The 16,878-nt window shown below is 46.1% G+C and overlaps 1 protein-coding gene across 1 annotated transcript in view; it reads right to left on the bottom strand.

The window, feature by feature from the left end:
- Positions 1-10,005: 10,005 nt before the first annotated feature.
- CRISPLD2 (cysteine rich secretory protein LCCL domain containing 2) overlaps positions 10,006-16,878 on the bottom strand; it is a 30,845-nt gene continuing 23,972 nt past the window's right edge. The window contains exons 15-16 of the mRNA XM_084215144.1: positions 15,263-15,396; positions 10,006-13,323 (exon numbers count right to left, since the gene is read on the bottom strand). Coding sequence (XP_084071270.1) covers positions 13,269-13,323; positions 15,263-15,396 — 189 coding nt within the window. The 3' untranslated portion in view covers positions 10,006-13,268. The remainder of the gene's footprint in view (positions 13,324-15,262; positions 15,397-16,878) is intronic.

Genomic DNA, 16,878 nt, shown 5'->3' on the forward strand with positions numbered 1-16,878 from the left:
TGCTTTGTTTGCCTCCTCTGATGGGAAACTTGAGCTGGAAACCCTCCACAGAAGGACCTGCAGAGCCCAGCACGGTGGTTTGGGTGAGCTGAGAGCAGAATTGGATTTCTGAGCAGGCAGCAGTGATGTCTGTCTTTCCCAAAGCCGTGAGTCAGGCTGTGCTCAGGGATCCAACATGAGCAAAAGCACAATGAGGGAAAATCCAGCAAGCTCCAACACGTGGCTGGATTTCCTGTGGCTCAGGACACAGCTCCAGCTCCTTTTTTTTTTTTCTAAAAGCTCCTGGTTAAGGTTGGTTCCTCTGGGTGGACAAGGATGTGAGAAGCTCCTGCTTTTATTGTGATGAGGCACAAGCCCTGGAAACCCTGAATCAGCCAAGTGGGGCTGCAAGCAATGCACCAACATCCCTGACGTTATTGGAAAGTTGTTCCACAGCCTCTCTTCTTCCCAGCCCTCCTGTCCAGAACCCATAACTCACTGACCTGGAGCAGCACTGTCCTGCTGACAGGCATTTCTTGGTGGCTGATTTCACCTCCTGGCACACCATGGCTGCTCTAGACACACTCAAGAGCTGCAGCAGCTCTGTTATGTTCCCTTGAGCCTTTCTGATATATATTTTGTGAAAACATGGTGTCTCTTTGTGAAAGTTCATTTTGTTCCCTCCTGTCTTGTTAGCAGCTCCCCAACACTGATAAATCTATTCCCACGTCCCCAGAGTGCTAATGCCAAGACCTGTCACAATAACCAGTGTGTGGAGCACTGTCCCAGCAGGTGTGAGGCAGCAGAGTGACTAAAGATCAGCCCATCAGCCCCATCACTGTCATATCCTGTCCCCAGAGCCAGACTTACCTGGAAATGTCCTTTTCCCTTTTGCTGTGCATCACAGGCCTCACCCCACAGCACCCTGATTCAGGGTTTGGGATGGGAACTGCCTCTCCTGCCCTGCAGATCCTGCTGCTGCCCTAAAACAGGTTCAGACACCAAAAGCTGGGCTGGCAGGTGGGATGAGGCTGCAGGAGGAGGTGTGGCTCCATCCATCCCATCACCTGCTGACTCAGCTGGCACTAATTAACAAGGGTGATCAAACTCAGGAAGGGGCACCATCTGTGTGAGACACCTCATCCCAACGTGGCACTCCCAGGCACTGCCCTACAGCAGCTGTTTGAGAGAGGGCTGGGGCAGGGCTCAGTGAGGCCAGGCAGGGAAGGAGAACGGGGCGGTTTTGGTTCGGTGAGTGGCTGTGACCAAGCTGTGCATCACCACTCAGAAATCCCTCTGCACCTTCCAGAGGAGGAATCCCACAGCTCTGCTTGGAGCCTTTGGGCTCCCTGTGATGCATTTGGCTGTTTGTTCATTTCTGTGCAGTGTCACTGAACGAATCAGGAGGACATTTCATGGCCTTGCGTTGGCCATTCCAAGCAGCAGGCATTGCCACAGCTTTTCCTCAGTGCCCCAGGGGACAGCCAGAACCATGGCCTGATGAAATCTCCTGTCCTGCTTCTGCCATGCTGGAAATCATTCACCTCCAAAGACACCCTCTCAAAGGTCTCACCGCTCCAGAAAATCTACATTTTCCTGCATGGCTGGTTTGGAGCCCCTGATTTGTGCAGAACTGGGAGCAGAGCTGCAATGTCCAGCTCAGGCCCTGGTTTGTGTGATCCATAAATGAGCTCCTGAGAGAGTTTTGTGGCCCTTTCTGTTCAAAGGGGGTCTGTATTCTTGCACCCTTTGCAACACTCTCTTCCTGTCCAGGCAACACAGATGTTGAAATCTACAGTAATTCTCAGTCCACTAATTAAAAACAAGCCTGTGGTTCATTTTTGCTTCCTCTTCCAATAATTTTCTTGTCTCTCTCCTATTCCAGAATAAACCTCCCACACCACCAGCAATGAGGGGGTTCCCTGAGCTCGGTCTGTGCCCACAGCTGCTGCCAGCACTGTCCCCTGTGCCCAGCACAGCCTTGCCTGCCCCTCTCTGCCACCAGGGCAGGGAGGGGAAACGTAAAGAGGGGTGGCTGTGCAAGCCCCAGGGGTCTCAGGTCTGCCTTTAATTAAAGGCAGAGATCACAGCAGATAATGAGAAGGTACAGGAGAGCTCAGCTTGCAGCAGGGCTTTGATGAGAAACTCCCCTCTGCCAGAAGCACTGTGCCCAGAGGGTCAGAGCAGGGGGTGGGAAGAGGATTTCCCTCTCTTTGCACACTCCCAGCTCTGGGAATGACTCCCTTGCTCATCCACCAGTCCAGAGATGCTCCCATGGATGGGATGCAGTTTATGGAGACAGGGCTGGTTAAACAAATGGAGCAGCTGCAAGGGAGCATGGGCTTGTCAGCGACCCAGCACAAACCCAACGGTGCTGTGACAGCAGGAGTTGGGCTGCCATCCAGGCTTGTCATCCTGGCAGCTTCCCAGGCTGCCTGTGCTGTTTGACCAGCTGAGTGAGCTGTTCCATTAATTTTCCCTGAGGAAAGTCCACTGGGAAGCTGTTGATATGGACAGGAAGAGACAAGGGCGGTGTTGTCTGCCCAGCCACCGAGCTGGAACGCTGCCCATAATTTCCAGAAAACCCAAATGTTAGCTCAGGAAGAGCAAGGATGCTTGTGGCTGTCTTTTCCTAGTGAGAAAGTTTCCTTTGCATTGCCTTTAGCTGGAAGAATGACATCCTCCAGCATCCCACAGAAGATGGCTTTCCTGGAAGAAGGCAGAGCCTGGAGTCAAACTCTTCCAGGTGCTTTCAGGGGAAGGGAGGAATGTGTCCTCAGCATTTCTACTTTCAATGCATCAGCCCAAAAGGAAAATGTGAAGAGCAGCATCCACTCCCCATTCCTGAAAAAGAGCCTCCACCTGCACAGCCACGTGGGAGCAAAAAGCTCTTACCTGTCAAGCTAATTAATGCATGTGCTAATTAATAAATCAAGTGCTCAGAGGTGAAAGCTCTCACAGAGTGCTTCCAACACCAGGGTTTGGCTAAAGGAGCTGAGGAACTGGAAGCAAGAAGTAATTTGGGAGCATCTAAGTGGCAGCAGGTTTGGCTGCTTAGCTAAAACTAAGTAAACCAAACTACAAACCAAAAAAACCCAAAACATTTCTAAGTTTACCATCTCTTTTAAAACAACAAAAAGTTTTATTGTTTAATATTTTTTAAATTTTATTATTTAATAAACAAGGTTTTTTTCATTTTTAATAAATCAAAAAAGCCATTACTACCAAAATAACAAAACTGCCAATAAAAATCCACAATATAAATACCCATATCCCCAAAAATAAAACCAATAAAAAACACCAAAACAACAAACAAATAAACCAAACTGCAAAAATAAAAATATAAAAAAATAAACCTAAATTAACAACACAAAAAAAATTATTCCTAACTCAATAAACCCTTGATACCTCAAATCATCAAAATAAAAACACCACCTATAAACAAACACAAAACCAAAAAAATAAATTTAACCATAAACAATATTTCACAAATTATCCACAACTATAAAACATATACTACCATCAAACAAACCAAAGAAATAAAACCCCTGTAGCATGGTGGGCTGTAGGATGGGCTGCAGAGCCAGGACAGAGCACTGTGGAATTACTGATGATGAAACTGGGTCTTTCATAGCTGCAGAATAAAACAGTTTTCTGTTGGGGAGGAAAAGGAAAATAAGTTGGAGGGGGATCAAGGCATAAGGATCACCTCCCACCCTGACTTCCACTATCCCCTGGATCTTGGCTTTCATTCAAAGTGCACAGCAAAGCTTCCCTCAGATTTCCCCAAAACGAGGTGTTGGGCTCCAGTTGGTCCCTTGCTCTTCACTCCTCCTTGAGCTCCATCCCTCAAGAAAAGCATTTCTCCTTTGCAGCTCTGTCTGGAATTTCTTTGGTTTCTTCAGCTGACACTCCTTCTCAATTTCAACAAAAAAATTGCTCCTCTCTTCACCCAGATAGCATCTCAGTCTCCACATGAGCCAGCAAAAGCCAGTGAAACACCATGGGAAAATAATTTTTAAAAACCAAACAAACAATAAAATTAATTAAAATTTTTCAATAATGCTTTTCAACTCCAACAAGCTTTTAAGAAGCCACACTTTCAAACATGAAAAGAAATTACTGAAATAACTGCAATTTCACTTTCTAAAACAGTGTATTTTTAATTTTTTTAAAATATATTTTGATCAACAAAACCACTTTTTACTTAAAACTGCCTTGCTACAAAAACAAGGATTGGCTTTCACTCCTTTTTGATCCTTGATGAGACAGAAATGCTTTGGGGGTTTGGGTAGTTGCATAAATTTTACGTAATGTGGTTGACTTGGGGTTGGTTTTTTTCTTTCCTAAAGGTCAGTCAATCAAAAAAAAAAACACCCCTCATTTATCTGTAATTTGCAATTATGGAGTCAGACCCTCCAATTCCCTGGGAATGCCCCACTGTTGACCCTTGGATGAGGAATTCTGCTTGGGTCCCTTCCAGGGAAATTGCTCCCCTTGTGGGACTGAGACTCCAACCAGTTTCACTGGGCCAAGGTCTCGGAACAGCTCCAAGCCTGTGTCTCAAATGGGAAAGGCTGGCACACAAAAAATAAAAATAAAATTAAAAAAAGAGAAAAAAATAGAGGAACACGCCCAGTTCTGCAATATTGCACATTAAAAAAGCCTGCCTTGCAGGTCCTGCTGATATTTCTGCTCCCAATGAGTGAATTATTAATATTTAGTATCTGTGACTCACTGATATTTACTTTAGGTGGTATTTTTATAAAGTTTGAGTGTTGTCTCAGTGTGGGAGCTAACGGAGGCTCCCGTTGTTGGTGCCCAGGGAGCCCTCCCTGAACAAACTTCTCTGGTCACTGTTCAAACTGGGCTGCTGGGCTCTTCTGGGGCCCTGACCCTGCGAGGCTGAGCCCTGAGGCTGGCAGGGATGGCCCTGCTGGGACACAGCTAATTTTAAACCTGGGTCCCAGGGCAGAGGAAAAACCTGGATTTTACTGGCAAAGCCGTCTCGGCCGGACGCCGCGCTCAGATTACGGGAAGAGCACACACTCAATCCCTTTTTTGGGTACTTGGCATGAATTTTATCTGAAGTCATGGATTGGACAAGAGAAGAGCAGAGACTTCACACAACTCCCTCCTGCGTCAGTGCAGGACACCCGGGGCGTGTGGGAGCCCAGGACATCCCTCTGGCTGCCCTGGGTGATCCGAGACCCTGGCAGGGGCTCAGAGACCTTGGCACGGAGTCAAAAACACCTGAGCCTTGGATTTCAGCCCTTGGAAACCATCACCAACAATTACCAACTTCACAACTTGGTGTGAGGAGTTACAAGCCACAAGGGTTTGAGTAGAATGACAGTGAATTTGTCACAGGGTGGAAAAGTAGAATTTTGGGGATTTAGAATGGGGGTTCAGGAGGCAAGATGGAGGGATCTGGGTGTGTCCTTCTCCTTCTTCTTCTTCTCCTTGTCCTCCACCTTCTGCTGGGATGGTGACACTTTTGGATTGGTTTAGAGTAGAGACAGACTGTCTAACACAGGTGACAGGTATTGGGAAGTTATTGTAAATTATGTACACATAGCTTTTAGTATAAAAAGCCAACACCACCCCAAGGGCAGGGACTGTGCCACAACCCGACCTGCTGGACAGATCTCAGCAGGTCAGAGAAAGAATGTGATAGATAAGAGAAAATAAACAACGTTGAAAAGCAGAAACAAGGAATCCCAACTTCTTCTTCAGTCACGGGGCTGGGAAAAAAGAGACTTTCCACACCTCAGGAGCCATTCCAGCAACACAGAACCTGAGAGGGGTGGGGGGGACCCTCCACTCCAAGCCCCCCCATTGTGCCACATGGTGCCCACAGCCAAGGGGACAGGGCTTGACCACTTTTCCAGTAACTCTCCTTAAAAGTGCATCAAAGCATTTTCTGGAACTGCATCCAGAGCTGTCCACAACATCAACTAGAGTTGGCTCCCAAAGTCCTTTTCTTGGTCTAGACATGAATTTTTGGAGCTCGTGAAAACTTGGGTGTTTCCATAATTTTATGGCTCTCATTAAAATGGCCAGCATCCAAACAAGTCCCCATTTAGTGCTTTGGATTTGCAGGCATCATTGTTTGCTGATAATGAAGCTGTTCCCAAGGAGAGCATTGTCCAGCCCTGGGCTGCTCTGCTGCCTGCATCTGTTTTGCTGTAAGCTTTTGGGACAGCTTGACTTCCCTGCTGTCTTTGGAGAGGCACTGACAGCCTGCTGAGCTGGCCAGCTGCCCTCAGACGCCTGACATGGTTTCATGACTCTGCAGATGAGAAAATTTCCATGGTCTCCCTCTCCCCAGCCAGAGCCTGTCCTCAGATGGTGCTGCACGCCCGGCACGGGGAGGAGATGCTCTCTGTGCCCAGGTCTGGCTGTGACTCCCCCAGGGGATGCCCTAAATCCCCCCTTCCTTGCCAGCATTTCTGAAGGGTTGTCCCCACTATTTCATCTCAGACACAGCAGCCACGGGTCCACCTGCATTTGTACCTCAGAATTATCTGTCTGCCAGAAGACCTAAAAAAATCCCCCCCAAAAAACCCCAAACAAACCTGAACAACAAAGACTTAAAAGAACAATGATCATTTTTTGATCATGACTGCCATGACACTGCACACCTTTATCTAGACTTCTTCTGCCAGCTCATCTCTGTCTGTATCACCCATGGGAAAATGACAGTCCCTGCTTGTGCACCATCCTGGTCCAAACAGAGGATAACATGTCCCACAGGAAATTTTCCCTTTAACTTGGAAAATTATAGGAAAACGAAAATGTTTCCTTTAACTTGGAAAATTGTAGGGAAAAAAAACCTGGGAGGACCATCAAGACATTTTCTAGTCCATCCTCCACTCAAAGCAGGATCTCGTTTTAGTAGCTGCCATCCAGAATAATCTCAAAAACCTGGACTGGTGGCTTGAAAAGACCACACAGATTATCTCCTCCATCAGAACCCCTACCAATGCTCTTGGTGGTTCCTACTACCTTGTAAGGCCATCCCTTCCCAGTGGAGTTTCTTTGGGCATGAAGAACCCTCTCTCCCTTGACTGTACCTTGACACACTTCAGGCATCCTCTTCCTCACCTTCTCCATCCTCAGAGACCTCTCCTGCTTTCTCAGGATTTGTTTTGGCTCTCAGGTCTCTCTTTCTTTCCTCCTGGACTTCCCAGAGTGGGATGAATATTTTCCAGGCAGTAACAGGACAAACCCAGACAATGTCATAATGCACCAGAGACCTGAACAGAGGAAGCAAAGCCAAGAGTTTTCTCACCTGCCTTGCTGATCCTTTCACACCTGAAATGGCTTTTATCTCCTTGGCCATAATGGGATGGTTTTGACTCTTTCTCTCAGTTGTGCTGAGTTGTTCTTTACTTGGTCCCCATCTTTTATTATTCCTTGTACTCTTCCCTTCCAGGTGTCATCTGATGTTTCAGCCTGTTCCTTCCAGCACAGGTACTGATGCAGTTTTGGAGCTCCCTGCATTGATACAAACAATGTTTTCATTACAAACACATCAGGTAAGATGGTATGAATACCCCTGCCTCCTACAGTCAATCTTTTTTGGGTTTTACTCTCTTTTTTCAAACTTACAAAGCCTGCTCAGCTGGTGGAGAGGGAACTTAGGCTGCTTTTGAGATTTGTTTCTGACAAGCTTGTCCTCTGGCCCCTGGGTTTAGCTCATAGGTGGTGTTTTCTCAGCTTCCAGATGTGCAGAAACAAGCCTTGAGGCAGCTACTAAATAAAAACTTGAGATATCAGTCAAGCACTCCTCAGGACAATTGTTTGTGTTGGCAGGTCCCCCCTTGGGGTCACAGTCCCCCACAGCCCCTAAACCACGGGAGCCCAAACCTGACAGACTCATCCCTTCTAGGACACCCCAAAGCTCTGGGTTTATTTTGCTCCCTTCTTCTTTCTGCTCTCATGTTCCACCTGCGCCTCCTGACTTTTCACCCTCTATAAATATCCCTGAACTGACACTGGATCCCCCTGCCATGTGCTGGGCTGTGCAGTGGCTGAGGGACACTGTGGGCAGCCCTCCCCTGGGTGAGGAGCAGAGGGAGCAGCACAAGGCAGACCTTGTCTGTTGACTTAACTCCCTAACCCAATTTTAACCACCGTCAACAAGATAGAAGGGTGGTTTCTGTTTGCACTGAGGCTTCTTTACACTGCTCTCCCCACACCCTAAAGTGGCATAAATGCCTCCTAAGTGCCTTAAAGTAGGTCCTTGGTGCAAATGGGAGCCAACCCCATCGTTTGCAAAATGGCTTTGAAAACATTGGGGGCGCACCCTATAAATGACTGTGGGTTTTTGGAAGGACACCCACCCCCAGGCATGCCCGTGCTATACATAGGCTCTGATGAGCTCAGCACGGGCTGAGGGGCAGCCAGCAGAAGGTAAAACAACCAGCAACAAGATATTTGTGCCTGCAGCAGCAAGCAGAGAGAGCCTGGCTGCTTGTTGATCCCCAAGGATTCCCCGCAGTGAGGGAATATCAGATCTGCCACCCTTGCCCACCTCCACGTGGGTTCATCTTTCCTTTCCCCTCTGCTTTCCTTCAACCTGCCAATCTTTATGCCTTCTCAACTAAAACAGAATCTGGATCCCACCCCAGCTGGGGAAAAAAATAAATTAATATTTCTCCTGGCTGTGTGTTTGCCCCTGAGCCTTCCCTTGCCTGGTTTTCATAGCTGTTCCACAGGAAGCAGGCACAGCTCTGTTTGCCACGTTGCTCTCACTTGTGCTAACACCAATTTCTGCTGGACAAGCAGAGGACAAAGCCCAGGGCTCGAGCAGGAGGAGACAAAACCAGAGGCAGTGTCAAAGGATGGCAAGCTGACCCAGAGGATGGGTTAGGTTCAGCCCTAAATTTTGAGTGTTGCTGTTTTGCTCTCTAGGCCAACCAAGACCTAAATTTTACCACAGAACTCACAGAATCATGGAATGGATTTAGTTGGAAGGGACCTTAAATACCATCAGCTTCCAAATCACAGAGTGGGGCATTTTGTAGCACCAACAAATAAGATACCAAACAACTGTTGCCATTAATGGGATGCTCTAGGCAGCCTCACGATGACCAACAGCCTGAATTCCCCTCTCTGCTTTCCTTGAATTCCTGAATTCCCCTCTCTGCTTTCCTTGTAGCTCTACTTAGGAAAATCTTCCCAAATATTTTCAGCAAAGGAGATATTTTTGCAGCAGTCAGAATGGGGGAAGGAGAGCACAAAGTAAATTCAAATGGGCAGTTTGGAGTTGCAGAGCATGCAGGAGCCATGAAACTTGCCTGTGACAGAAATCACTGGTGGGGCAATAATGAGGTTATCTCATCAGTCCTAGGCTGGGATTTACAGGGAAATACTGTTCAACCAGAACTGCATCAGCCCAGCCCTGAAGTAAAGCAAACAGCTCTGGATTTAGCATTAATCCTCTTGTATAGGTAATGAAAAACACAAATTTCATGGCCTGGTCAATCAGGAGCCCATCCCATGGCCCAGCCTACATTTTTGGTCAAAACCCATCTGGTGCTCATTGTCTGGAGGATGAGTTATGAACCTCCCTGTGTTGCTCCTTTAACCAAATGGGGTTGGATTACCAGGAAAAATCTTGGTTTGATTTGTGGTGCTGTCAGCAAGGATGAGCCTGGAGAAAATTTCAAAGGGAATTGCAAAATCTGAGTACTTTTCCTTTCAAAAAATGAGGGTACAATTCACACCAGCCTGCTCAGGTGGGGAGGAGTTCACCTCACTGTATTTTTCAGCACTAAGTCATTAAACACTATTTCCAACCCATTAATCTAATTCAGCCCTTATGTTGCAGGGACTCAAACACAGGCAGTGATTTTCCCTTACTCTCAGTATGTTTCACTAAGGATACCCTCTTATTTTTGATGCCTGGGTACTGGGCAGTTCATTTGTTTGTGGAACAGGCTTTTCACATCCCAATCTCACTTGGACTCTAGTCCCCAGAATTAATCCTAAATAGCTCTTCTAAACACCAACCCAACTCTGGCTGAGCATTAAAGACAAGGGAAGCATTCATTCCAGGAAGGTTTTATTTCACAAATAATTCCGAAATCAAAAGAAAATGGAAGGGTAGGGAGGAAAAGATATTTTACAATTCTGTATTTAGACAAAAAAAAAAAAATCTAGTTTATGAACAACCACGGCCCCTTGGAAAACATGCAAAGGCACACAAAAATTTACAAGTAACTTTTATACATAGGAAGTAAAATACACCATTTTTCATAGAAAAAAAAAGAAAAAAAAAAAGGAAAAGCAACTCTATGAACTGGCCCTAAATATTTAGACTGCACAAGTGACAAACTGGAGCCTCCTCAACCAGCTGTTGGCTGGAAGTCTTAAGGTAAGGAATGAGTGGAGCCAAGGCCCCACCAGCACAGGCTCTGGATTTCACCCTGGTTGTGTTTCCTGGAGATTGGGCTGAGCCAGGTGTTCTGCAATGACCATGCCATTGCTTCCAACCCCCAAATTGTTGGAAAAGAACAACCAGGCAGCACCAGCTTTGGCTACACCTGGATGCTTCAGGTGCCCACAGATCTGCTGAGCTGGGGCTGAGGAGGAGAGGGCCTGGTGAGATACAGACGTGATGCATCTTTAAGCTGCACTGAAATATAGCAGGCTGAGAAATGCTCTTGGTATCAGAAATAAAATCTGTCAATATTTGGCTAAAGAACTGGTACTGTCCCACCTATTCATGAATAGCTAGCACACACGATTGCGAGTCACTGATAGGTCACGACTGCCTCGGAGGACCTGATCACCCCTAATTCTGGGGGAGGTATGTTTAAATTAATAGCACCCAGGACCTCGAAAAATATTTGTGTAGTAAAGTCACAATTTCTCTTTTGTACAACAAATACAAAAATAAACAGATACAGACTTAAATTAACATCGGTTTCTAAAAATCCAAACCAGTTGGCTGAAGATAAAAATACGCAATTGTAACTTGAATTAAGCATTTTAGGATATTTCTGTTGGAATAATAACCCTTCCCCTGTCCCCTTTCTGTCACCTAGGTACATCCCCAGCTGTTTGGATTTTTATGTGCTCTCAGTAATCCCCTGGGTTTTACTCCAAGAGCCCTCACTGTCCTTTCCACCACCTTCCATCCGTCATTTTCATGGATCCCACACTAGAGTCGAGGTGTTTTATGGGCTCCTGCAGTCCCCATGAACCTGACTGCACCTCTCGCTCTCTCCAATTCCATTCCCAGCCCATTTGGCCCAGGATTCTGGGATTTGGTCCCAGATTCTTGCTGCAGTGTTGGATGGGCTCGAACCAGACCATGCTCACCCCAACGCTTCACAGCGGGCAGAAACGGGGGAGCTTCTCCTCACTGCCAACATCTCAAATGCTCCCAACCAGCAGCTTTCCTAGGATATGTTCCAGCTGGTTTTAACATCAATTTATTTAGTAAGAAAAGGAAATGTTTCGGTTTCCCTATCTAAAGTCAATACTGTACACCTTGGATGACAATACTACATAAACAAAGATGACACAAAGGGTCACTTCTCTCTATCCGCCCCAAAAGTAGCTTTTCTGTGCAGCATTCTTTGGAGACAAGTGAAAAGCAGCTCCAATTTCAGGTTTTACAAAAGGTTTCTTTCCAAATTCGGATTTTATGGAGAAATAAATTCCAGTGGTGGGACAATCTGAGTGATAAATGTCATTTAAATGTCATTTCCTTGCTGATTTCACGGTGTTTACAGAATTAAAGCATTTAATCTTATAAATGCTTATGTCTGTCTAGATTAAACCAAACATGTTCTGGGCCTAAGAGCAGCTGTGAAACACCTGCCAAACAGAGGGAAATATTCTCCCATTTGTTATCTAACACTACAATTCAGTTATTGAACAGGAGGACTGCACATTTACAAAAACTGAAGAACCTCATGTGTGTGTATCAAAAACCCACCAGAACCGTGTTTAGACCAATCATAAAAATTCATTTCTTATGTGCAGCAGAGAAGGTCCTTCTGCCTTAAAAAGGCAGCTCATGCTGAGCCCTTCTCTTGGCTTTGAAATGCTTTTGGGTGCATGTCAAGACAAAAATATCAAAATATGGAATAACACCATTATAACACCTTATTAGTTTTGCAAAACCCACCGTCCTGGATATCAAATGCTCACAGGTACAGCATTTGCACTGGAAGTGGGGATGTGTTGGCTTCACAAACTGGACAGGAAAAATTAATCTACCCCAATTTATGCTGCATCTTTAAAGTCTCAGAACTGCACACACCACAAGGAGCTTCACAAAGGGAAAGTGAACCTGTTTCCTACAGATGCAACCATTCCTAGCAGAAATAAGGTTAATTTTATCACTACTCAACTACTATAAAACAACCAGCACTGCTGTATAAACCAATACACTGCATTTAACTGAAATTATGGCGTGGAGTATAGGATGAGATGTGCCAGCACAGGAGCCTCAATTCTCTGACTGCTCAGAGGTTGCCAAAATACCTGGGAGTGTTTGACCAGCAAACACCAAACCTGCTCTTTGGATGATCTGGTGGCCTCATTTTCTGCAGTGAGGATCTCTGCCACCATTTTACACCCTGCTCCAGGCCCACAAAACCTCAATTTTGGCTGCCAAGAACATCCCCAAACCCCATCACTCGAGGTGCCCAGCAGCCTCACACAGCAGCGCTGCTGCACGTCACCTCAGTGGGGAAACACCACTTTTCATGGCTTTTTTTGCACAGAAACCATCCAACACACACCAAATCACTCTGTCAAAGCCCATCCTCTCCCCAAACAATGCCATTTTTCAATGAGTTTCTCATTTCCAAGTGTCCAGCGCCTGGGCAGCTGCTCACTCCCGAGTCTGCTCATCCTCACACCCATCCCAGGAGAAGCTTCACACCCTAAAAACACCATCCAGGGCCAGGCTGAGATCCCTGAATCTGCTGCACGTGGAGCCACCACCGTCCTGTGTAGCAACACCTCTGGCAAAAACGAAACCTAGAACAGTTTATGGTCGCTGAATGCCCCTAGAGAAACAAAAAACACGAGACAAAAAAGATACAACGCTGCACGGGTGCGATGAGATGCCAACAGCTGAGTCAGAACCTGGGGTCTTTTTTTGGGGTTTTCCTTTTTTTTCCCCTTTTCTTTTGGAATTCCCTGAAGGAGATCGGCAAGGAGGGTACGGGCAGAGCTGATGCCGTTCAGAGGAGCTTTGGTGTCTCTGGAGATCAACAGAGAGCTCTCCCAAAGGAACCTGCACCTTCCCTGGGGGTTTCTTACTGCTTCACAGCAAAGATTCGGAAGGCGTTCCCATCTGAAGGGTTCTTCAAGCTGGAGACAAAGGAAAAAAGAAAACAAACATGGAATGAACCAAGTGAATTCACCGCAGAACCCAAACAGGCAGTGCTGAATTTCTCCTGTCTCTTTCCTGCCAGGAGCAGGGGAAAGATAAAGGATGGAAAAGAAGTGGCACAAATCCACGGTTGCACCTTTTTTTTTAGGTTTTCAATCCAAATTTGTAGTGCTAATGCCAAAAAAAAAGGAGCTGGAAGACAACAGACTCTGTTACAGCCCTAGCTTTTATCCAAGGAACACTGTGCTCCCTTGTGCAGAGATTCAGGAATAAAGAGGAATATGTTTTCCTAAAAAACCTGTTGTCAAATAGGCTGGCAGATTCCCAGGGCCTGTCTGGCTTGGCTCCTAGTGCTGGGAGTAGGAATGGCCCCATCAGCTCATGCTAAATGACAATAAATATGGATATTCCTGGATGTATGGTGTCCCCAGCTGCTCTGACTCCGAGCTGCTTGGGGTGGCTGTGTGCATGGGGAAATGGGGTGTTTCTATTCCCAGGTCCTACAGCACTGAAAAAACCCAGGAAAAATACAGAATTTCATATTCCCACAAGATAAACATTGCAACAAGTGTAAGGACCCAGTAAATCCCAAAGGAAGACTTTTCCCACACCTGTTTGGGTGTGTATCTTTACTCAAGGTTATTTCCAGTGTCCTAAAGGGTGAGGGTTCACCCTAATCTTGGAAAAGCTGTTCCCCTGTCTGGTGGATCTCACAGCATGAGGCTGCTCCTTACTGCAGAGTGTAAATAAACTTTCCAAACCTTCAGAGACCTGTGAGAAGGTCTCTGGTTTCCCTCACCCCTCAGATCAGCACTGGCTGCTCACACTGCTCATCCCTGAGAGTGGTGGGATCTATTCTTAGCCAGGGCACAGTTTGCCATCCCAGTAAAAAGTTGTCTTTTAGTAAAAAATATAAGTGAAAGCAAGACTGAGATAAAAAAAGTTCAAATGAGCAGGAGGTTTTTCACCTAAATCCAATTTATCCAATTGGAAAATGCTGACCCTGGTAATCCATATGAAAAGCCCCATATTTAACAGCTACAGCTTTCCTGTCTCAGTCTGCTTTTATTTCTTGAGATGCTCTAAAGCATTCTGGAATACCTATTGTTAGAATAAAAGCAGAATACTTGATAGAATTTCTCATGGTCTTTATAAAAGAGGTACTGCACAGAGCAGACAGAGTTAGCAGTGACCAAAAACCCCCCTAACTGTGGGAAAATCTGTACTTGTGAAGATAGCCCTGAGAAATCACACCAATATCTGAAAAATCACATAACAGGTTGGAAGTGAAGTCTCAAATTAGGGAGGACTGGATGATCTGGGACTGGATTGTTGAGATGCTGAGGAGGTGCAGGATTTTGGAAGCACAGATTTGCAATTGGTCACTGAAACCAGCACAGTTGGCCGTAGAGAGACTAGAAAAAATACCTACAAGGGTGGCAAATTCATCTTCAAAAAGTGTTTGGTCGTGTCTCAGGAGGTTAATTGACTTGTTTCAAAGAGAACAGAGGACATGAATCAATAAATACAAATGAATCCCACACCCCAGAACTGAACGGAAATCCAAATTACAAAACCCAAATCGTGACCCGGGTTGAGAACTGAAAATACCTGTGCTAATCTCCTGATGTGTTAAACACACAGGAAAATGCATTAACATGGACTTGTGACAAAATCCAACAAGGTTTGTGAAAAGCTTGACAGCATTTCACAGCAGCCTGAGCGCAGCTCCTGGCTGGGGGAGGACAGAGCAGGACAGCACGCTCCATTTGCTTGGCTGTCACAACTCACAACAAGTGACACTGGGAAGTCACTTCTTCCCAAGCCACCAGCCTGTCGAGCTGATATCTGCTGACTGTCCCAGGCAGCTGAAAACACTGGGAAAGGAGAGGGAAATACAAAGGAGGGAGATCCCACCTCTCTGACTGGACGCCGTTCTTTAAGGAGCCCACGTAGGTTTTCTTCTTTTCTACAGGCATCACGTCCACAAAGCCTCCTCTTTCATCTGAAATGACCCCTGCATGCACTGCAGTTTTGCAGATACTGGAGCTCTGAAAAATATTGAATTGTTTTGACTTATGCACTGTCTATATTTTATTTACAAAGATTTATTGATTCTATCAACACCGAGAAAAATGGGGAACAGACAAAGACACAGTTATGAAATAGTTTTGTCCCTCTTTTGGACAAACTAGGGACTAGATCTGGCAGGTATGTCGTAATCCCTGGGTGAAAGAGGATCCACCATCAGAATCAGATTTTCCATCATTCTGAGGTGGAGCTGCCCCTGTGAGATCATCACAGAATCATGGAATGGTTTGGGTTGGAAGGGACCTCAAAGCTCATCCAGTTCCACCCCTGCCATGGGCAGGAACACCTTCCACTATCCCAGATTGCTCCAAGCCCTGTCCAGCCTGGCCTTGGACATTTCCAGGGATGGGGCAGCCACAGCTTCCCTGGAAAACCTCTGCCAGGGCCTCTCCAGCCTCACAGGGAACAATTCTTTCCCAATGTTCAGTTGAAAGCCACACTTCTTCACCTTATCCAGGGCCAAGACTGAACTAAGGACAACTTTCCAGCCAGTGCCTCTTGGGACTGCACCAGAGAAGTCTCTGAGGTGAAACTCTCTGCAGATCTCAGGTTATTCACACAGTTGCTTGGAAAGCAAATGCTTCTCCTAAATTAAGGTAAATGATCACTAATTATCTGGGACAGCTCACATCCTTCTGTCTTTCCTAGAAAGAAGGGCTGTCCACTTTGTCTGGTGTAGTTTTTGGATGGGTGTTGCCCCATAAAACAACACCAAATGCGGAGGGAGATTACACTTCTGGAAAGACCAAGGTTTCTCCATTGCACATCCCAGATGTGCAGAGTCAGAGGAGCTGGAGGAGCACAAACCAGCAACAACTGATGACTAAGCCCCCAAAGCATCCAGGAAAAGGGAGCAAAAGCTGAGAAGGCTGAGGGATAGTGTAAACTTGGCCATCAGCTCTCTGCAGGGTTTACATACAGCAAGCTGGAAGAACAGAAAGGAAAAACCAACTCTGCACAGCGAACTGCAGCAGGTGAAAATCCCAAGCCCAGAAATGCCCTGACTGCTAAAAATCCAAGTACCACAAAACCAGGGCCAAGTGCAACTGCTCCCGTTGTGTAAGTAGGATGCAGCCCATGCTGCCTCCCTGCCACAGCCATATATGGCAGCTCTTGTCCCCTATATATATATTTATCACTTTGGATGGCCTATCTCTTGGCAGCTCTCAGAGTTTTGAGTGCTGGTTTGGTATTTTGCTTCTATATATGGTCAATGGAGCAAGGGAATGCTGTGTTTGGAAGATATGCAGTGAATTTCCCCTAATATGTGGTGGGAAATCTATAAATCTAAAACTGGCTCGTAAAATTAAACTGTCCTGGATCAATTTGCAACACTCTCCACTGGGAGACATCCTGAACAATGTTCCTTTCAAAGCATTCCTGTTATATTTTTTTTTTCCAGGACTTGCTGTTCCGCCGCTCCCTCAAAGCTCTGACCAACA

This window comes from Fringilla coelebs, assembly GCF_963513975.1.
Source record: "Fringilla coelebs genome assembly, chromosome: 14".
In the NCBI taxonomy this organism is placed as follows: domain Eukaryota; kingdom Metazoa; phylum Chordata; class Aves; order Passeriformes; family Fringillidae; genus Fringilla; species Fringilla coelebs.